The following is a 22,978-nucleotide window of genomic DNA, read 5'->3' on the forward strand; positions in this document are numbered from 1 at the left end:
CAAACCAAGCTGTCCTCCACATTCCCCGGTCAGAGGCCTGTGGCTGCTGCCTTTTCCACCACCATCATGGAAATGCTCTTGGCTGACTCAAGGCCTCAGAACTTGGCTCTCAAATGCCAAGGCTTCTGGGAATACAGGGGACCTTGAGGTATGGGAGTGGCCTCAGTGGGGAGAGGAAATATTTGCCTATAACTATTTCTCTGACATCCATGAATATAGCGAAACTAGGGAGACTTTAAGAAAATGACACCATGGCAGTTGGAATTTTTCTTTGGCCACAGATTGTGATGTAGAAAAAGAAAATCTAGAAAAGCTCTCAGCTCCTCACCACAGCATCATCAGTTTACCAGTGCATTCTCACTCACAGAGCTAGAGGGAGAAGGCTCATACAAGGGTGTTTGCTAGGGCTAGTTGACCAGAAAGTATTATTGAAAGTCTTAAGTGGACAATGAGAGTGATTATTTACAAATGCTTAGCAATCCATGGCTGAGTTTTTACCTTGTGTAACTGATAATACTGGAAGGCACCAATTCCACCTTGTTCTTCTGCAGTCCAGAGCACCAGCCGCAGAGTCCTTTTTGGACGCAGCCCTGAGAAAATAATAAAATAAAAAAAGTGATACTTTTTTTATTGTTGATTTTGAATTTTATAGAAAAATGGTAGGGTCCCTCATCCGCATCGCGGAGGCAGGAGGAAATCAGAGGCACTCGTCCCTCACTGATGTGGTGGCCTGCTTCAGGTTATGGCTGACACAGCAAAGGAGCCACTTCAGGGCTGATCTCCAGGCCAGGTTAATGGAGAAAGGGGTTGTGACAAATGCAGTTTGCAGGCCAGGAAGTGAGAGCCTCCCATCACATCTTTAACTGGATATCCTGCCCAGCAGAACCCAGTGGATGGCCAAGTTCAGTGAGATATTAGACCATATCTGGAAGATGCAGTCAGGAGGATCTCAAGCAGATCGTGGGGTCTTCCAATGATCTTAATTGAAATTAAATCATTTGGGTCTACTTCAGGACAAGCCATGTAGGAGATTACTTCTTAGTTTAAATATATAAGTAATCTAGATACCCATGTTGTCCTCAGTAATGTTATAACTGAAAAGCAGATGCAACATTTATGCTTCCCTATGGTCAATTTCTTTTCCTACTTGGGAATAGAAGGTCAGTCCCTTAAGGTCAATGAAAATTAACTGAATGAGGATGATATTTATTGACTTTATTACTACACAATCAGCTTGGTGACAATTTTATTGACTTGAGATACACAAATTTGTATCCTGTACTTGTTAAAGTTTATGGCAGATGTAGTGGATCTAGAACCATTTTTGGCTGACAATGTATGCTCAGTAAAAATTACTTACAAGGAAGCTCTGTTTCTAAAGTTTAAAAAATGGCAAAAGTGTGCTAACAGTGCTACTTTGTTCTGATTCAGACTGATAATGTCATTTCTGAGAAATAACCAAGGCAGAAAAACGTGAAGCTGTTTTTAAATCTTATTGAGGATCCCACCTCCTCATGGGGGACCCATAGGGAAGAGTTAAAATGGACTTTGCATGGCTCTGAGATGAACACACCACGTATCTCAAGTATAACCACATGTGTGCTGCCACCCAGGTATGTGGCCCTTAAAGGAGCCAGGGGGCCAGCTGCAGCCTGGATAACAAATGCTCCTGGGACACAGAGCTCTCTCTTGCCTCTTCCAGGCACCAAGAGGCACTGTCCTTTCCTAAGCCTAGTGCTAAGGAGCTGAAAAGGAGAAACTACATTTTTTTCACTACATTAAATATAGTTGTGAATTCACTTTATACTTCACTATGTTAACATAATTTAAAAAGCATAAGTTCAGGATGCAGGCTGACCATAGTTCCAGTTAAAACATGGACAAGCAATTTCCACATTCAATTCCTCAGCAATTCCATTGGTGTTTCCATCTAAGTCCATATAGAATCCATCTTCTCATCTTGGCCACTACTGTAGTCCAAGCTACCACCTTCTGTTGTCTGGATTGTTGCAGTGGCCTCCTAATTGGGCTCGCTGCCAAAGACCTCACCTCTCCTCAGGTGATGCTCCACACTGTAGCTAGAAGGACCTTTGTAAAACCTAAGCCAGATCATGTCATTTATCGGCTCAAACCTCCAATAACCAGAATAAGCTTCTGGAAGACAGGGATCTCTGCATTTTATACATAATGTCACTAATTCCTAGATTGATTGACACACATTAGATGCCCAATACATGGTACTGGATGAATAAATAAATGCAAAGCTTAGTGTCTTGATTAGAATGAAATTCAAAGCCACTTCTCCAGTCTCATCTTCTAAAACTCTTCTGTTAGCTCATTCCCAGGAATGGTATAATACTTGAAAAAGGCAGACAGAGGTGGCGAATCCTGATATCATTAAGGCAATAGCTGTGTAACTACTGGGAAATTTGTCCACCTGAACTTATGCCTCTTTATCTGAAAAGTGGAGATAATATTATGTGCCTATGCTATAACTCTTTCATAGGGTGGTGTTGAGAATTAAATGAAATGTGATAACATATGTAAGACAACCCCATGGGCTGGCATGTAATTGGCATTCAGCAAATGAACAATAAAACCACATAACACACTTTCACCTCACAGAGAAGGAGGAACATCTAAATGCCCAGAGAGGAAATTCTTCCAAAGGCCTTTGAGTACCCGGAGAACAAAAAGTCTAGAGTGCCACTGCTTGCTCCACCAGGTCAAACCACCCTGCTCATATTCATAGCACAAACTTAATAAACTGTTGTCTGAGGTAGAAATCTAATCAGGATTGCTAAAGATAATATCCTTGTTTTTTTTTCCCCCAAAGAAATGTGCTTAAAGTCAATTTAAATGAAATGACTTGCTTGTAATATAGGAAAAATAAGAAAGGATAGAGTACTGTTATTGTTTATATGCTGCAAACAAAAATTCTAAACATTTTTTAAAACCACAAGAAAAGGAAAAAATACATTTTCTTTTTACATATCTCTGCACCTACCAGTAAAATATTACCAAATTATTAAAATAATGAAATTCTCTAAATAAGGATAAACAGGCAGTGCAGGCTATAGAATATTCATTTTTTAAAAGCAAACGCTCTGAATATCCCTATAGATTTCGTGTGCCACTTGAAAGTTATTATCGTACAAGGCTAGTTTCCTTCACATTCCAAATCAGCCACGTGGCCAGTGATGTAGTAACGTAATAAAGAAGTAATTGATTTGAAGTGAGGAATGCTAAGGCCTCAACACAACAACAGCATAGTTGGTACAAAGCTGGTTCTAAAAGGACTAACAAGCCTACTCAGGCCCTTGAGAAGCTTAGCACCCAGTAGCAAGGAACACTAGTACCTGCTTCACAGAGTGAAGGCCCTGAGAAGAGGTTAGGAAGCCAGTGGGTTAGCAAATATTGAGTTCAAAGTCTCTTTCTACTCTGACAATCTGAGTGTCCCTGAACCTAAGAGAAATCCATCAGGCATCATTCAAGAGCTAGACCTTAAATCTAGTGTGGAGCTCAGGTCCCCAGGCTACCAAAATCCATGATGGACAGTGTGGGATATAGAAAGGCATTGGCTGTGGAGCCTTAATGAGCTGTGTTTCCCTCCTGGCTCTGCCGCTTCTGGCTCTGTGAGATTAGATTAATTATAATACCTATCTCTTAATCTGTATCATAAGGAAAATGGTAATTGCCTGATGGGATTGTTATGAAAATTAAATGACAGAAGGCAAATGTATATAAAGCACAGTCCCTGGCACATAGTAGGTTTTCAAGAATTGTTTATTAGCTTCTCTCTCCGTCATTCTAGACCTGTCTTGTCTGTGCCAACAGTCACCAACTGCTTCTCTTTAAAGCAACTGCTTCTCTTTAAAGGCAGAACAGAAGATCACCTTGAAGACCTTTGTTCTTGGAAGAATCCATTGGTGTCTTTCTTAATTAAGTAAATATAAAGCAATTAGGTACTTTGGGGGAGCATTAGGGTAGGGCAACAAAATGTTTTTTAAACTTTATCTTGCAAACTGCTACCTTTTGAGCCACGCCAAGAAACAACTTGCACACTTGGCAGGAGGAGAATCAGTGTGGAAAAAGGAGCCCAGGGCCTTGGGGAGGAAAGCCCTAGTGTTCTCATACTTCTTTCCTTGGATTGGAGGCTGGGAATGAGAGACCTAATGGGTCAGGGTGACACTAACTAAGGTCCCAGAGCAGGGAGGGTCCTGGAACCATGAAAATAAAGTGATCCTAATGAAGGGAGGAGTCTGGGCTGTCAGCCTGGGCTCAAGAAAATGGCCTTAGGTTCTAGCAGAAGGATTAATTTCAGACTAGCATGAGGCCAACTTCAGAAGTGCCTCCAGACCAGCCAGCCTGGCATAGTGTTTATGATTTAGGGAACAATGGCTGAGGATGGAAATGTAAACAAAGGGAGTTGTAACCTCGTCACCCAAAATGGGTACCCTGTGACATGGGTGTGCAGATGATACCATATAGCAGACACCAGAGAGGGCAGCAGTCACAGACAGATCCAGGTATGGGGTTCTGCAGGAGGACTGACCCATTTGGCCTGAGTAAACTAAGGATTCATGGACAACTCAGGGGCAGGGGGAGGGATCTCAAAAGGAGATAATAGACTTCATGATAATAAGCCCTGTGGAGGCTTGGGTGATTAACTGTAAAGAAGATTAAAGAGATGTGATAATATTTATAACCTGTGTTTGTGGAACAGGTCTTAACAGGTATAATTTCCATAATGTAAAGGCAACAGTCCTACCTCATTAAAATGATTAGGATTATATTAGCCAAGAAAATCACTATTAAGCAGAAACATTATGACTCCAAGTTCATAAAGGCCATTTCCACTCTCATCCTCTGCTTCTGCTTATTTTTTAAAAATTTATTTCTATAGATTATTGGGGAACAGGAGGTGTTTGGTTACATGATTAAGATTTTTTTTTGAGACGGAGTTTCACTCTTGTTACCCAGGCTGGAGTGCAATGGCGCGATCTTGGCTCACCGCAACCTCCGCCTCCTGGGTTCAAGCAATTCTCCTGCCTCAGCCTCCTGAGTAGCTGGGATTACAGGCATGCGCCACCATGCCCAGCTAATTTTTTGTATTTTTAGTAGAGATGGGGTTTCACCATGTTGACTAGGATGGTCTCGATCCCTTGACCTCGTGATCCACCTGCCTCGGCCTCCCAAAGTGCTGGGATTACAGGCTTGAGCCACTGTGCCCGGCCAAGATCTTTAGTGGTGATTTGTGAGATTTTGGTGCACCCGTCACCTGAGTAGTATACACTGCACCAAATTTGTGTTTTTTTTTATCCCTCACCCCTTCCCACCCTTTCCCCCGAATCCCCTAAGTCCATTGTTTCCTTCTTATGTCTTTGTATCCTCATAGCTTAGCTCCCATTTATGAGTGAGAACATATAATGTTTATTTTACCATTCCTGAATTACTTCACTTAGAATAATAGTCTCCAATCTAATCTACGTCACTATAAATGCCATTAATTCATTCCTTTTTGTGCCTGAGTAGTATTCCATCATATATATATATATATAAAATAGTTTCTTTATCCACTTGTTGATTGATGGGCATTCAGGTTGGTTTCACATTTTGCAAATGCATATTGTGCTGCTATAAACGTGTGTGCAAGTATCTTTTTCATATAATGACTTCTTTTCCTCTAGGTAGAGAAACCCAGTAGTGGGATTGCTGGATCAAATGGTAGATCTACTTTTAGTTCTTTAAGGAATCTCTACACTGTTTTCCATAGTGGTTGTATTAATTTACATTCCCACCAGCAGTGCAGAAGTGTCCCCTATTCACCACATCCCCACCAGTATCTATTTTTTTTTATTATGGCTATTCTTGCAGGAGTAAGGTAGTACTGCATTATGGTTTTGATTTGCATTTCCCTGATCATTAGTTATGTTGAGCATTTTTTTCATATGGTTACTTGTCATTTGCATATTTTCTTTTGAGAATTGTGTGTTTGTGTCGTTAGCCCACCTTTTGATGGAACTGTTTATTTTCTTGCTGATTTGTTTGAGTTTATTGTAGATTCTAGATATTAGTCCTTTGTCAGATGTGTAGATTGTGAAGATTTTCTCCCACTCTGTGGGTTGTCTGTTAACTCTGCTGACTGTTCCTTTTGCCATGCAAAATCTCTTAAATTTAATTAAGTCCACTATTTATCTTTGTTTTTATTGCATTTTCTTTTGGGTTGTTGATCATGAAATCCTTGCCTAAGCCAATGTCTAGAAGGGTTTTTCCAATGTTATCTTCTGGAATTTTATAGTTTCAGGTTTTAGATTTAAATCCTTGAACCATCTTGAGATAATTTTTGTATAAGGTGAGAGATGAGGATCCAGTTTCATTCTCCTACATGTGGCTTGCCAATTATCCCAGCACCATTTGTTGAATAGGGTTTCCTTTCCCAACTTTATGTTTTTGTTTGCTTTGTCAAAGATCACTTGGCTGTTAAGTATTTGGGTTAATTTCTGGGTTCTCTATTCTGTTCCATTAGTCTATGTGTCTATTTTTTATGCCAGTACCATGCTGTTTTGGTGACTATGGCCTTATATTATAGTTTGAAATCAGGTATTGTGACACCTCCAGATTTGTTTTTCTTGCTTAGTCTTGGCTTTAGCTATGTGGGCTCCTTTTTAGTTCTGTATGAATTTTAGGACTTTTAAAATAATTCTGTGAAGAACCATAGTGGTATTTTGATAGGAATTACACTGAAGTTATAGATTGCTTTTGGCAGTATGGTTATTTTCACAATATTGATTCTACCTATCCATGAGCATGGGATGTGTTTCCATTTGTTTGTGTTTGTTGTCTATGATTTCTTTCAGCAGTGGTTTGTATCCTTGAAGTAGAGGTCTTTTACATCCTTGGTTAGGTATATTCCTAAGTATCTTTTTTTTTTTTTTTTTTTTTTTTTGCAGCTATTTAAAAAGGAGTTGAGTTCTTGATTTAATTATCAGCTTGGTCGCTGTTGGTGTATAGAAGAGCTACTGATTTCTGTACATTAATTTTGTATTTGGAAACTTTTCTGAATTCTTTTATCAGTTCTAGGAGCTTTCTGGGGGAATCTTTAGGGTTTTCTAGATAAACAATCATATCATCAGCAAACAGTGACAGTCTGACTTTCTCTTTACCAGTTTGGATGCCCTTTATTTTTTTCTCTTGTCTGACTGCTCTGGCTAGGACTTCTAGTTCTATGTTGAAGAGGAGTGGTGACAGTGGGCATCCTTGTCTTGTTCCAGTTCTCAGAAGGAAGGATTTCAACTTTTCCCCATTCAGTATTATGTTGGCTGTGGATTTGTCAGAGATGGCTTTTATTACATCGAGGTCTGTCCCTTTTGCTGAGCGTTTAATCATAAAGGGAAGCTGGATTTTGTCAAATGCTTTTTCTGCATCTATTGAGATGATCACATAATTTTTGTTTTTTATTCTGTTTATGTGGTGTATCATATTTATTCACTTGCATAAATGAAACCATTCCTGCATCCCTGGTATGAAACCCACTTGATCATGGTGGGTTATCTTTTTCCTATGTTGTTGGATTTGGTTAACTAGTATTTTGTTAAGGATTTCAGCATCTATGCTCACCAGGAATATTGCTCTGTAGTTTTATTTTTATTTTTTGGTTATGCATTTTCCTGGTTTGGGTATTAGGATGATACTGGCATCATAGAATGATTTAGGTACTGATTATTCCCTCTTTCTCCATCTTGTAGAATAGTGTCAATAGAATTGGTAATGACTCTTCTTTAAATGTCTGCTGGAATTCTGGATGAATCCATCTGGTCCTGGACTTTTTTGTGGGTAATTTTTTTATTACCATTTCAATCTTGCTTGCTATTGGTCTGTTCAGAATATCTAATTCTTTCTGATTTGGGCTAGGAAGGTTATATCTTTTCAGAATTTATCCATTTCCTCCAGGTTTTCTAGTTTATGCACATAAAGGCATTCATAGTAGACTTGAATGATCTTTTGTATTTCTGTGGTGGCAGTTACAATGTCTCCTTTTTCATTTCTTATTGAGCTGATTTCAATTTTCTCTCTTCTTTTCTTGGTTAATCTTGCTAATGGTCTATCAATTTTATTTATCTTTTCAAAAAACCAGCTTTTGTAATCATTTATCTTCTGTATTTTCTTGTTTCAATTTCATTTAGTTCTGCTCTGATCTTGGTTATTTCCTTTTATTCTGCTGGGTTTGGATTTGGTTTGTTCTTGTTTCTCTAGTGTCCATTGTTTCCTGAAGTTTTGTTTTTTATTTATGCTATCTATTTCATTGAATGTTTCTCCCTTCACTTCTTGTATCATTTTTGGATTTCCTTACATTGGGCTTTGTTTTTCTCTGGTGCCTCCCTGATTAGCTTAATAACTAACCTTCTGAATTCTTTTTCAGGTAGATCAGGGGTTTCCTCTTGGTTTGGATTCATTGTTGGTAAGTTAGTGTGATTTTTGGGGGGTATTAGAGAACCCTGTTTTGTCATGTTATCAGAGTTGGTTTTCTGGTTCCTCCTCATTTGGGTAGGCTCTGTCAGGGCGAAGGTCTAAAGCTCAAGGCTGGTCTTCAGTTCCTTTTGTCCTGTGGTGTGCTTCCTTGATGTAGTACCTGCTCCCTTTTCCTAGGGATGTGGCTTCCTGAGAGCTGAGCTGCAGTAATTATCTCTCTTCTGGATCTAGCCACCCAGCAAGTCTACCAGGCACCAGGCTGGTACTGGGGTCATCTGCAGAGTCCTGTGATGTGAACTGTCTGTGGGTCTCTCAGCCATGGATACCAGCACCTGCTCTGGTGGAGGTGGCAGGGAGGTGAAATGGACTCTGTGAGGGCACCTTAGCTTTGATTGATTAGCGCACTATTTTTGTGCTGGTTGGCCTCCTGCTGGGAGATGGGACTTTCAAGAGAGCATCAGCTGTGGTAATATGGGGAGGAACAAGTGGTGGGTGGGGCCCTAGAACTGTCAAGAGTAAATGCCCTTTGTCTTAAGCCACAAGGGTGTGTAGAGAAGGACCATCAGAGAAGGACCAACAATTAGAAAGTCAGGCATGTCTGAGCTCAGACTTCTCTGGCAGGTCTTGCTGTGGCTGCTGTGGAGGATGGAGTTATATTTCTAGGAGGATTATGGCTGCCTCTGCTGTATAATGCAGGTTGTCAGGAAAGTACGGGAAAGTCAACAGTCACAGGCCTCATCAAGCTCCCATGCAACCCAATGGGCTGATCTCACTCTGACCATGCTCCTTCCAACAGCACCAAGTCTGTTTCCAGGCAGTGGGTGATTAGGGATGAGAACTTGCTCCAGGCCACTTGCAAAAGTAAGTAGGGCTTTCCTTCTTCCCCTGCCTGTGGAGTCTGCACACCAGATTCATACCCTCCCCAAACTTCTGGTCAGGAGACTTTTTGATCATTTCAAATTGTTACACAGTTCGGCTGGAGGTTTCCTTCTCCCTGTGGTCTTTTCCCCAGGCCTCTCGCAGCCCTCCTCAAGGACCCCTGTGAAGCAAGGCAGAAATGACTTGCTAGGGGACCCAGAGAGCCCACAGGGACTTTCCTGATGCTTCCTCTACCCCTGTATTTCGCTATATTTCGCTTAGCTCTCTAAATTGACTCAGCTGCATGTAAGGTCAGAATCTTCTCCTGTAATCCAGAACTTCAGATTCTCTCTTCAGTGGGATTGTATGTTCAGGGGCAGATGATCTCCCTTTCCCACTTCTACAGTTTGGGTACTCACAGTACTTGGGGTGTCTCTCAGGTCCTGTAGGAGTAATCTGCTTCCTTCAGAGGGACTATGGTTCTCTTGGCTTTCCTAATGTATTCCTGCAGTGGTTCTTGAGTAAAAGTTCACAGTGTGAGTCTTCACATGCTGTTCTGTCTGTCTGAGTGGGAGCTGCAATGTAGTCTTGCTTTCTATCTGCCATCATAATCTGCTGCTGCTTCTTATCCTAGGCTCTAGCTATACCAGATTTCCTACTGGTCCCTGAACAGGCCATGTTATCTCAGGGTTTTGGCACTTTATATATGCTCTTCTTCCTATCTAGAATACCTCTTCACCTTTTCCATCTAGGAAACTCCTATTCATTGAACAAAGCCTATCTCTATAATACTTTCTCTGGGAAGGCTCCCCTAACTTAAAGGCAGAGTTGGCTGCCCCTGTCTCAATGTTCCTCTAGAACTTCATACATACTGCTATTTTCACTTTCAACCACGCTTAAATGTTGATCTTCCCATTAGGCCATTAATTTTCTGATATTCATCTCCCTTTTTCATAATCTGGCCCAGTACCTGACATTTAACAATTGCTGAATAAATGTTTATTTGGTTGACTGAATGAATATAATTTTAAATATATCCATTTATAAATGACTATATTTATAAATATAAATAAAAGGGACTACTATTTTTTCATTTAATCTAAAGCATGCATTGCCTACTCAGTTTAGAAAGTTGGCAAAAAATGCTATTTTTGTGAGACCAACGCACAAGTAACACGGGTTAAAACACCCCAGTAGCCAAGATAATTAAATGTGCTTCAGCTTTGACATTTGCTTTAGTTGCCATTACATTACCTACTTTTGTAGCACAGCTGGGTCTAGTCAAAATTTAATACATCAACAGCTCTTGTTGATCAAGTCATTAAATAAATATCAAATGGTCACAGAAATTTTCCATCAGCTAACTGAATTAAATTATAGGTATTTAGATTTTAAATTTTAAGTGCTTTTCGATTATTTTATTTTTAAAATTATCTTGATAATTTTTCTGAATATAAACATAATATATAGCAACATATCCTTTTCAAAGTTTAAAATGAAGAGAAACAAAAATTAGAAACCAAAACAACTTATAAGAATATTGTTACACTTCTTTACAATTTTGTAAACATATGTATGTATACAAATACGTACATACAAAAATTATACATGTATGTAAACAATAGTTTTCTAGTGCCCTTCCCACTTAAAATCATGGCACATATAGTACTTACTATCATCAATAATCTTCCAAAAACGGTTCTTCATTTATTTTAGCTACTCCCTTATACTTGGACATTTTAGGATTTTATTCTTGGGACACGTTCTTAAAAATAGAAATGCAGAGCTGATTCTCAACAGTATAAACACTCTTAAGGATCCTGACACATGCCACTAATACCCTAAAGAAAGGTTACCAATTTATATTCCTACTAGCAGTGCCTGAGAATATTTACTTTTGCTTAATGTAGAGCTTTTAAATCTTATCTCCTTTTTTATGTGTCATATCTATTTTTCTATTTTATATTCAGTTCATTTTCACATACATGCACACACAAGGTATAGTCTATTTTACCCTGATTGAGATAAATGTTAAGTTTATATACGATGCCTAACAAGAGTTAAAATATGTGAATTTGTTTTTTTAATTTCAATTGCCTGAGAGTAGGGCTTTTTTTAATCAATATATTTCTAAGATAATGCTAGTATCATGTAGGAATCACAAGCCTGATGTAGTTGGCATTTTTAAAAATGCTATTTCTTTTTCTCTACCATTATTTACAGTGTTTTTATGTGCAAGGAGAAATTGAGAAGCCTGGCTAATGATATATTTGAACTCAGAATCACACTTTTGTTAAGAGTTCTACCTTACAAAAACATCAACTGATGAAAAGTTAAACAACAGTACAATTTTAAAGAAAATGATGGTAAATCAAGTACAAGTACCAAAACCTCCTTTTACAAATTTACATTTACCAAAATCATTCTTTAAATTTTATTTTTTTGTGAAGATCAAGCTGTTTGAAGAAGAACAACTGTTTGTACTTGAATTATGTATTATAAAAAAGTAATGCATCTCCAACAAACAACTGAGATGAGAAAATTTCTGGGATCCCTTTTCAATACCAAACAGCAAATAGAAAGTATAAGTTATTTTGCTGTTGTTGTTGTCGTTGTTTTTAAATAATGCGGGATCCATCATTAAGCTACTTCTGTTAACTCTTTTAAATGCTCCTTTTTATGATTATGGTGGAGAAGATGTTATCTACATTTTCAAATATTTTCCTTGTGTATAAAATTAGTTATGAAGTTATCTATACTTGATTAAAGGATTAATCCTTTATCCTTTATTGTTTTTGACCAGTAATTAATCGTAATTTTAAATTCTTGGTTCTGTTTAAGTTTAGGTTTTCAGACCACAGTACATTTGGTAATACTAAACCTTTTTTTTGGTGGAGAGGACAGAGTCTCCCTCTGCCACCCAGGTTGGAGTGCATTTGCAACCTCCGACTTCTGGGTTCAAGTGATTCTCATGCTTCCACCTCTGAAGTAGCTGGGATTACAGGCATTTGCCACCATGCCCAGCTATTCTTAGTACAGATGGAGTTTTACCATGTTGGTCAGGCTGGTCTCAAACTCCTGAACTCAAGTGATCCGCCTGCCTCGGCCTCCCAAAGTGCTGGGATTATGGATGTGAGCCACTGTACCTGGCTACGAATCCATTTTTTAAATAAGTTTTGAACAAAAAGCTCACCTTCTTGAGCACTGCTCTATTCTCAGCACCCAAAGTGATTGCTGAATAGTCTTGCTAAAGGAAAATCTCACCAGGAGAATAATAAGATCATTCGAATGTCCCTGGAACTCTCCCCCTCCTTTGCATTCCTATTGTGGCTATCATAATTTAAGCCCTCTGAATTGTTGCAATCGCCAACTAACTGCTTCCTCCAATCCTCTCTGTAAAACTGCTGCCAGATTCATCTTCTTAGAATACTGCTTTGAACATGTCACTGGCTGCATGGAAACCTTTAATCAGCCCTTATCATCGACAGCAGTCATCTGCCTCCAACCGCTTTTGAACATGCATCTCTATCAATAAAACAATTTTGAGTATGGATCACCACCTATGTATATTTACATATACATGACACATATACAATATTGTAAATACAAGAAATTATTAGTAAAATTTCTTTCTTTCTCTAAATAAAGAACACATCTTTTCCTGTCTACAAATGTATTTTCCTACACACTCCCTAACTCTGGAGGCCACTGGTCTATGGGAGAGACCATCCTTTTTAGTATTGCATTCAAGGCCCTACGTAGATAGATTCCAATCAGCCTCCCAGATTTACCTCCAACTACTCCTCCTCCAAAAGCCTCATTTCCACATAAATTGACCTCCTCACTATCTTTCCATTTCTGTGCTTTTTCTCACACCATTTATGCCATCTGGTTTGTCTTTTCTTTTTCTCTCAACTTAGGCATATCTCAGCTATCTTAAAAGATCCAGTTCCAGTTCCTCCTGCTCCACTCTCTCCTTCCTCTGGACTTCAAAGCTGTTATTTTTTGTTGTAACTATTTAGCAGTTAATCATGATTAACATAGTTTTCACATACAGCCCTTGGTAAATCAATGAGCCCTATACATATTTGTTAATGTATGTATTACCACATGTAATATAATTTTAAGCTGCAACAATAGAGATATAGATCAGATTTATAAAAAGAACTTGAACATAGGATATTTTTAAACATTAAATATTTTTTTCTTTTCTTTTCTTTTTTTTTTTTTTTGAGATGGAGTCTTACTCTTTTGCCGAGGCTGGAGTGCAGTGGTGCAGTCTCAGCTCACTGCAACCTCTGCCTCCCGGGTTCAAGAGATTCTCCTGCCTCAGCCTCCCCAGTAGCTGGGATTACAGGTGCCTGCCACCATATTAGCCTAAGGGAGAGTAAAGCCTGGAAATAAGGCTGGTCTTGGGTAGGTGGAAATAGGCTGGAATCCTTGAGTCCTGTTAGATCTGGGCTACTATAATTGGCAACTCTACAAATACTGAACCTACCCACATTGACAAAGGGTGGGTATTTCTTCAAGGAAAGTATCTGGCCTCTCAGGGGAAGGGCTATTTATCTCAAACATTTTCATTTCTCAATTATGGAAAGTGTGAGACACATTTGCATCTTTGAGACAAAATAAAATTAAGAGCAAACTAGGGGGTGTTTACATAAAATTTCAATGCTTCACATTTTATGCACCTTACATTGCCAAGATAATGGATTATCTGACCTTATGGAGCTTTTGCTTTTTTGGGTCATTTTGATATATCTTCGAAGTAAAAGCTGTTAAGGTAAGGGAGAAATTTTATAAAGACTCTTAAAAGTATTTCTAGGAACTTGTAAAAATTTACTTAAAACCTCAGGAATATTGTCTAAAAAAGACTCCCCGGGTTTATCTGATGCTCTCCTAGGGTCAAGTGTACAGGGGTGTATTCAGTCTGTGAACACTCCACTTTTGAAATGAAACCAAATCCATGGAGAATTACGTGCTGCATGTGGGAAGGAATGCTATGCTCCATTCTCAGCACTTTCCCAGGACTGCCTGTCCTCAAACCTTAAAACCAATCTATTAGATTTTTTCCCCTGTGTAGATACCATTTCAAGAATATGTCCCAAGATTTAAATTTTAACATTTAACACATTAAAACACATCATCACTGTCCCTCTTGGATGCACAAGCATGCATACAAGAATTCTATTTCATAAAAGAGGAAACTAAAATTTTTCAAGATAAGTAGTAAACACACAAATCAATAAATACACATTTGGACTAACTGTGCAGAAATAAAAAAAGATTAAATGTCACAATCATTGCTACTCCAAATATCAGACTAATCCATTCAACAGCTATTCCTGGTCCAGGAACCAAGGAATTTGGTGCTGAAGAAATCATGCTCTTTGAACTCATGAAATTTAAATCCAGAGGACAAAAAGGGTAAGAAGTTCCCACATTATTCTTATCATCATCATCATCACCATCACCAGTATCACTGTAGTAGGTGTTTCACATTCATGTGAAGAACTGATTTTTTAAAAATTAAGTTATCATTTTTCTGGACAGAGAGTAAGGTTATGCCACAGAGAGAGAGAGTGAGAGAGAGGGAGAGAGAGAGAGAGAATGTGTGAAAGTGAGTGCACAAACTGGGTTCAAGAGAAGAACTGAGGGCTAGGGAAGAAAGCTAATAAAGGAAAGGATTGGAGGAGAGTAATGGCATGGGGGGAAAGCACCTACAGCAATGCTATTGTGATTTTAGAGATGGCCAGCATTCAGGACAAGATTGAGAAGGAGGGAGCAAGATTCACTGGGCACTCTATACTGTGCCAGTCACTGTGCTAAGATGTTTTTAAACAACAGCTCATATAATTTTCAAAATATTACCTCACTTAATTCTGTAAAGCAAGTAATATTGCCTTCCTGTTTCACAAACAATAAAACTGAGAGGTAGAGAAAGTAAGTCATCTGCCCAATATTATACAGCTAATAAGTGTCAGAGCTAGGATTCAAACCTAGGACTACTTAATGCCCAGTTGATGCTCTCAACTGCTTTACACTGTTCCTCTTACAAAAGATAAACTGCATGGAAAGATCTGACCAGTGCTGTGCCACCTCTACGTTCTTCTTTCTCATTTTGGGTGAAAATCTCAACTTAGAGAATATACTTTAACAATGTTACTGTATCTGTCCCTGTTACCCAGTGGTCCATGTTAGCATCTGCAAATTCCAACTAAAACTATCCAATTTTAAAGAGAAAAAGTGGCAAGAATGTGACCTAGAGTTATTAGATTGCATATACGTGTTTGGTCAGTGTGGTGAGAGCTGGGACCAACACAAGGGACATTTTCTTGGCTGACAGAGATAAGCAATCAGTTCCTAAGAGAGTCAGAAGTTGAACAACATTGGAATCTCCAGATTTATATCAACACAAATGTCAACATCTTAAACTGCTGGGTCTAAACATTATCACTCACTTTGAACAGTAGGAGACAGAAAAGAAGAATAAATTTAACTTCTGGATGAGCTGCTCAAGACTCACTTGCATTTTAGGGGACTAAGCTCCAGAAAAATAAAAAAAAATGAACCTAAAATATTACACACCTAGCAGCCACTTAGACAACTTAACAAAATGCATTCTCTGCACAGAAAATTCACAGAGCTTTTCAAAAATCAGGAAAATATTACTGTCAAGATGATTGTGAAAGATATGCTCCAAATATTAAATGTAAATATATTCTTTTTTGTTGTCAAAAATAAGCCCTGCTGGTAGACAAAAACTCACAATGATGTTTTAAGGGCCTTTGAGTTCTAAGAAGAAATGATTTTTTAAACATTAAGGTCTTACTTTTCTCTGCAGAGAGAGGGAGATTTTACCAGAGGGAGAGTCATAATTGAGTTTAGGAATAGATCTGGAGGGAGGGCAGAAAGGTGATCAAAGAGTGAATTGGTGGAGAGCGATTACATAACTGTGAAAGTATTTACAGTTCCACTGATGCTGTGTTTAGAGACAGCTGGCCAGCTGGTGAGGCGGTGAGGCTCGGGGAGAGAAGGAGTCAGGATTTACTGGGTACTTAACACTATGCCAGACGCCGTGCTAAGTTCTTTCCAGACATTATCTCATTTAATTTTCACAATAATTCTATAATACCTGACAGTAGCATTATATCTCAACCCCCAAGTTACAGATAAGCAAACAAAAGTTAAAAGAATGTAAGCAGTGTGCACAATGTCACAGGGCTAGTCAGTGCTAGAAGCTGGATATGAGTCCAGATTTTTAATTTTCTTTTACTCCAATGCCCATGCCTTTTCAGCTAGACCACCCTGACTCAGACCTCCTTACATTGAGACCATTCTCTGACATACAAAAACAAAAATAACCTAGCACAAACACTAATGTCATAGGTAGACCACAAAGGCCGGACTTCAGTAACAATCTGGAAGTAACTGAATTGCTTTCTTATATAAATTTCACTAAATCGTCCATATAAGGTCATCAGTGTTAAGTTACAAGGCATCATCATAGCAGGGGACAGGGTCTGTTCTCAAGTCTTCCTGCTGGTATCTACTATGGCCCCACCTTCTAATCCCTCTTCAAGTTTTCCAGGCAATCTTCTCAAGGAAAACAAGGAATGAGATAAAGGCAGAGTGGGAGCGGAAAAAAGAGGCAGTGCAAAGGTAGATACAAAGCACAACACAGCAAATCCAACATTGTCAGTGTATTACTTGTAGAAATCACAGAAAATGAACAAATCACACTGTGAGCTGAGGCCATGTGGCATCACCATCCCCATTCTTCCATTGTACCCTATGCACAGCACTCAGATAAAATTGTCACTTTCTAATTTAGCACTCCTTATTCCCTCACTAGACTGTCCAACTGAGTAAAAACTAATTGAGAATTAAGGCCAAGTGTGGTGGCTCACACCTGTAATCTCAGCACTTTGGGAGGCCAAGGTGGGCAGATCACGAGGTCAGGAGATCAAGATCATCCTGGCTAACACGGTGAAACCCTGTCTCTAATAAAACTTAAAAAAAAATTAGCTGGGCATGGTGGCATGCACTCATAGTCCCAGCTACTCGGGAGGCTGAGGTAGAAGAATTGCTTGAACCCCGGAAGCGGAGGTTGCAGTGAGCCGAGATCGCGCCACTGCACTGCAGCCTGGGTGACAGAGTAAGACTCTGTCTCAAAAATAAATAAATAAAACTAATTGAGAATTAAGAAAATCCATTGAGCAAAATGACTTAAGATGTGGATAATATAGCTGAACTATAGATATGCTTAAGACTCATTCCAAATGATGAAAGCCAGATGGCAACCTGTGTGTCTTTTTAAAGTACATGTAGAATAAAAAACATATTTTTTGCATAAATGGATAATTCCTCAAATAAAAACTGGTGACCATTAACAGCACTGTCACAAACTCAAGAAAGATACAGAAATCTTACTCTGTCCATTCCTGCACCTCCTGCGAACACTGCCCCATTTGGGGCAGCTGACAACAAACCACACTCACTCTTTACGCCTTGCACCCGCCTTCTACAATAAGGACAAATTAGATGTGACATGCAGGCGTTGAGGTGGAAAGTGTCTGGGACCAAGAAGAAAGAATGCCGGAACTGGTCAAGCATAGAATTAAAGAATACAGAGAGGAAAGTGTCAGTCTGGCCTGGCTCTCTGAGGCATCAGCAGGTGCACTGTAATTGCTAGAGGCCAGCACAGAGCTAGCTCAGATGGAGAACAAGTGCTCAGCGCCTGACAGGCTGAAGACCAAGCAGCTGGCTGTGGAGAGGCTGCTGATGCAGAGTGTCTGGCCGGATTCTGCCATGTACGTAAAGAAGCGGCTTTGCTCCCGACATTGTGCATTGGACAGGATGGGATCCAAAGCCAGGGGACACAGACAGGATGGCACATGGCCAAAACCTCAGCCAGCCAGGTCAGCAAGTGAAGAAACAGTCATGTGAGCAGCAGACACAAATACAAGCTAGACAGACTTCCATGGTGTTGTGCTGACCTTGACATGGATGGGAGAACATTCACTAAAGAACAAAGATTTTTTTGTGTGTATAAAGATAGCTGGCATTTATGGAGTGCCTATCCTGTGCCAGGCAGTATACTACACACTTTAAATGTGTATTAGTTCCTTTACTTTTTCTCAACTGAACCTCAAAGTAAGACAAGGATGTAGATATTAGTACTTTTCCTGTTTTATGGATCAGAAAGCTGAGACTTGGATTAAGCAACTCATTTACTGTCACATACATAGTAACAGGCATAAACAGGACTTGAAGCCAGGTTCTCCCAATAGCAAAGCTCACAGCTTAAGCCTCCCTTCTACATGCAGGTCCCCTCAGTGTGCCTTGTAGACTTGGGATGACTTACTTGGGGATTAGTCCTATGAGAACCTGGCATGGATATAGGTGACAACTTATATGTATACAGGCTCCAATAAGGAAAATACACCCTGGGCGAGTCACAAAACTGAAAAATGAGAAACACAGTCCAAGAGAAGAGCTATTCTTTTGGCCCTGGGTTCACCCTGACAAGTCAAAGGTACATTTATTCACATTTGTATACACAGACATCCTAAAATGTCCAGGCTTAAATGAACACATTATTACAGAGAATACTGAGCTGTCCATTTCATTTTCCCAGCTCTCCACCATGTTGCTTAAATCTATTTCTGTGTACTGGGGGATTAATAGCATGAAGCATCAAATTGCTCTGAGCAAATAATTCTGTCTTTAAACTCTTCAAATGATAACTGACATTAAAGAGTTTTTTTTTTTTTTTTTTTTTTTTTAAATAAAGAGGTCAGGTGGTATCCTCAATGACTTTACAAGAGACCCTAATAAGAGAGGCTAGTTCAGTAAACCACATCCCAGCACACTTATGTTCAAGGGCTCTGTAGAGTAACACTGTTGATTTATTCATTTTTGAGTCTTGAACCTGGAATACTTTGAGTCAACTACTTAATTAATCTTAGCAGATGATTTTACTGTCCAGTATTAAATAATTGTACCACAGTGAGTTAGTTTGTTTCCTAACAGACCATGGCATTAAATGCTAAATAAATAAGACTTATCCCAGGGTTCCGCAGCCTGCTTCCTAACTTCATCCTCCCAAAGTTCCCAAATAAGAAAAACATCCCATCCTTTATTATAAGCAATAACAATTTCTCCTCTCATCTAGAAATGCATACCATTGCCCAGAATAAAATTTTATTTCAAGAATTAGATCACCATATACACTAAAGCATAACTGTGTTCCAGCTGCCTGTGTTTTTTGGGTGAAATCACAATCCACTTTGAAAATTTACACACATTTGTCATTTTAGAAATAGTTCTTTGCTTTGGCTTTTGAGTAAGTAAAGAATTTTTCTAAGGACAGTGTCAAATAGCCCTGTGATTACTCCCACTTTGGTGTGCTAATCATTATCTTTCATCACCAGGCTACAGACACTGTCAGTTTTGAAAACAGTCACTTTATAGAAACTAAAATATGAGTCAAGAGACAAGCAAGTTCTCAATGGCATTTGCATATTATTTTATTCTAGGCATTTCTGCAGGGTAGGCCTGCTTTTATTGGCTCCTACGGGCATCGTGGGAGGACGCTAGAACTGAAAGATAAAGATCTAACTGAAAAGCACAGCTTCTGTTAAAACAGTTTGATGCCAAAAATTAAGTCACACAGAAAATTGTGTGTAAAATTCCAAATTAAATAGAGGAGTATGTCTCTCTTAATACATGCTCCTCTCATTCCAGAATGCTGTTAAAGATGTCGGTATATTTGAGACCTGTTTAGAGTTCTACAGGAGAAACTTCAAACAAACTTTTGGAGAAGGCAAGACTAGGAACAGTAGTGTGCTTTTTAATGACTGAGGCTGAATATGCTTTCCTCTGGTTTTTCTTTTATGTTTCTTCATAAAGCATTTTTCATGCTTTCCTGCTATTTCGCAGTGCCTTTTTTTTTCTAATATACTTGGGTTGCCAAACTAAAAAAGAATCTCTGCTCTCATGTACTCTGTTTAGTTGAAAGATGAGTTTCAACTCTTCCATGTAGGAGAATGAGCCAGCAACCTGCTACAGAAGTCAAGTAACAAAAGGCCCCCTTCTGAGGCTGTCAATTTCTAGCCCCTGATGTTCTGTGACCAGATAAGACGGTTCCCAGTGCACCTGGGTCCTCCTGGGTTGCCAGCAAGTCTTGTTGGCATAATACATTAGAGAAGCAGCCACTGTATATACATTTTAATAAGTATTTTGTTTTCCTTACTTTTTCTTGTTTGTTCCTGGGGGTTCTAAGAAAAGGAAAGACAGTAATAACCAACTCATATAGGATAGAATCAGCTACACTTGGCTGATTTGCAGCTTGGACTAAGAAATCAAAGCTGGAATTTTTCTTATGGGTCAAGTATTTAGAAGGTTACAAATGTGATTTGCATAGGTTTTATTTCCCTTGCACTGATTTGTATACTGAGCAATTCCCCTTGTCCTGTCTACTGACTGTAAAAGGTGGAGCAGTATAACAGACCTGTATGAAAGTGTCTGCTGGATTCAAGCCCCTGACACCCTTTTTGGGGTCAGGTTTGTATAAATCTAAGAAATGGCAGGACATGGACACGGGAAGAGACTCTAAAAAAAGGCAACTCAACTTTTAGATTCTTTCGCCACATCTCAATCACACTTCTATTCCTCTTAGGGAACGTGTAACAGTCTTCTCAGTTTCAAAACTGTTTTCACCCTTTTATTGAAATTCTGAAAGCCTTCTTCTACAAGTGCAAATAACCACTCAAAAAAACCACAGATCCAAGGACTTCATCTCAGTCAGCAGACTCACTGACTGAAACTGTAATGCCTCTGTTAGTGGCACTGTCTGGCTTGCTTAAATTGCTTTCCTCATCGTATGTTTTTGGGGAAAATTTTCAGGATTCTAAACTGCAGAGGATACTTGGGCTGTTGGTGGTTACTGTCAGTGCATTTTATGGAGCATATAAAATAAGCAATGGTCTTTTTTATTTTAGGTTCCCATTATTCAGTGCAGCAATGTATGCATATATGAGAAAAAATTCCTCTGGAGTGGGAAGATTAGCCCCCAACAACTACAAACTGATATTAGCACAACTATATATACTCATGCTCACATAGTCAGATTTCAGTGCATTAAACTGATAACCTTTTCAATGAAGAGATGAGGTTCCTTTGTAATCAGTGTATATGCTGTTAGCATGTTAGAGTACATCAAAAACCTGCATAGCATAGTTTACGATCTAAGCTGTGATAGAACTTTTCTTTCTCTCTCTTTTTTTTTTTTTCTTTTGGAGATAGAATCTCACTCTGTTACCCAGGCTGGAATGCAGTTGTGCGATCTTGGCTCACTGCAACCTCCACCTCCCTCGTTCAAGCAATTCTCTGTCTCAGCCTCCCGAGCTGGAATTACAGACATGTGCCACCATGCCCAGCTAGTTTTTATATTTTTAGTAGAGATGCAGATGATAGAACCTTTCTTGCCATCTTTCACACTCTTAAATGTTAGTGTAGGAGAAGTTGTTTTTGCTGGTTATTCAAAATCATTTTTATTTTATTTTTACTTTTTATAGAGACAGAATTTCCCTATGTTGCCCTGACTGGTCTAGAACTCCTGGGCTTAAGTGATTATCCCACCTCAGCATCTCAAAGTGCTGGGATTACAGGCATGAGCCACTGTGCCTGGCTTCAAAACAGATTTTAAATCAGCCCATATAAAATGATCATAAAAACTCAGTTGCTAAAGAAAAATTTCATAAGGTTCCCAATCAAGCCACATTTATAGAAGCCCTTTCTTCAGCCCCGTAAAAATTTATTTTAATTCAATTTTTCTTTTAAAAAAATACATTTTCTTTCCCTCTTAAAATAGAAAAAAATCACATTCATCATGGAAAATTTGAAAAATACGGAAAAGAAACAGTCAAAACCCCATTAACAGAGATAATCTTCATTAACATTTTGATATTTTTGTTTAATCTTTTTAAAATCATACTTTTAAGTTTTTTATAGTTGATCCACTATGCATGTGCATTTTTCATTTACATGAAAGCTTAGATTACTTTTTTGTGCTATTTCACAGCCTCTCTTAATTTCTACATGTATTTTCTGTAAAATACTCCATTTAATGATGATGCGATCTTTAACTGTTTTCCAATTGTTGTACTTTTCATTTATTTCTGATATTTAACATTACAAGTAACATTGTAATGACCAGCTTTGAACTAAAGCTTTTTAAGATGTTGGAATTTTTTTGAGAATAATTTATGAGAAGTAAAATTAACCAAAGGGTAATTTTATAGCTCTTGATATATATAATATTGCCAAATTGCTTTCTGAATAGCTGGTACCAAATGATTTTCCCACAGTGTGTGAAAATGCATTCTTTGTTGCTCTCTTACCAATATTCTGGTTTTTAAAAAATCACTAATTTAAAAGACTAAATATGTCATTTCAGTGATTTGAACTGAATTATATATGTTTGCTACTGGGATTTAACATTTTAAAGGTTTTTTTTGTTTTTGTTTTTGTTTTTACAAATTATGTATTTTGGACCTTTGCTTATTTATTTATTGCAGTCCTGGGGATTCTTTATTATTCATTTGTATGAATATTTTATGTATTAAGGATATTACTGGTTATA

The 22,978-nt window shown here is 38.6% G+C and overlaps 1 protein-coding gene across 2 annotated transcripts in view; it reads right to left on the reverse strand.

Annotated features, from left to right (window-relative positions):
• Nucleotides 1–22,978, reverse strand: part of CPQ (carboxypeptidase Q) — a 471,880-nt gene that overhangs the window by 119,986 nt on the left and 328,916 nt on the right. For both annotated transcript variants that reach the window (XM_010349382.3, XM_074386832.1), the window contains exon 6: nucleotides 499–590. In XM_010349382.3, the coding sequence (XP_010347684.1) occupies nucleotides 499–590 (92 nt within the window). The remainder of the gene's footprint in view (nucleotides 1–498; nucleotides 591–22,978) is intronic.

The sequence above is a fragment of the Saimiri boliviensis genome, chromosome 15, assembly GCF_048565385.1.
Source record: "Saimiri boliviensis isolate mSaiBol1 chromosome 15, mSaiBol1.pri, whole genome shotgun sequence".
Lineage (NCBI taxonomy): Eukaryota > Metazoa > Chordata > Mammalia > Primates > Cebidae > Saimiri > Saimiri boliviensis.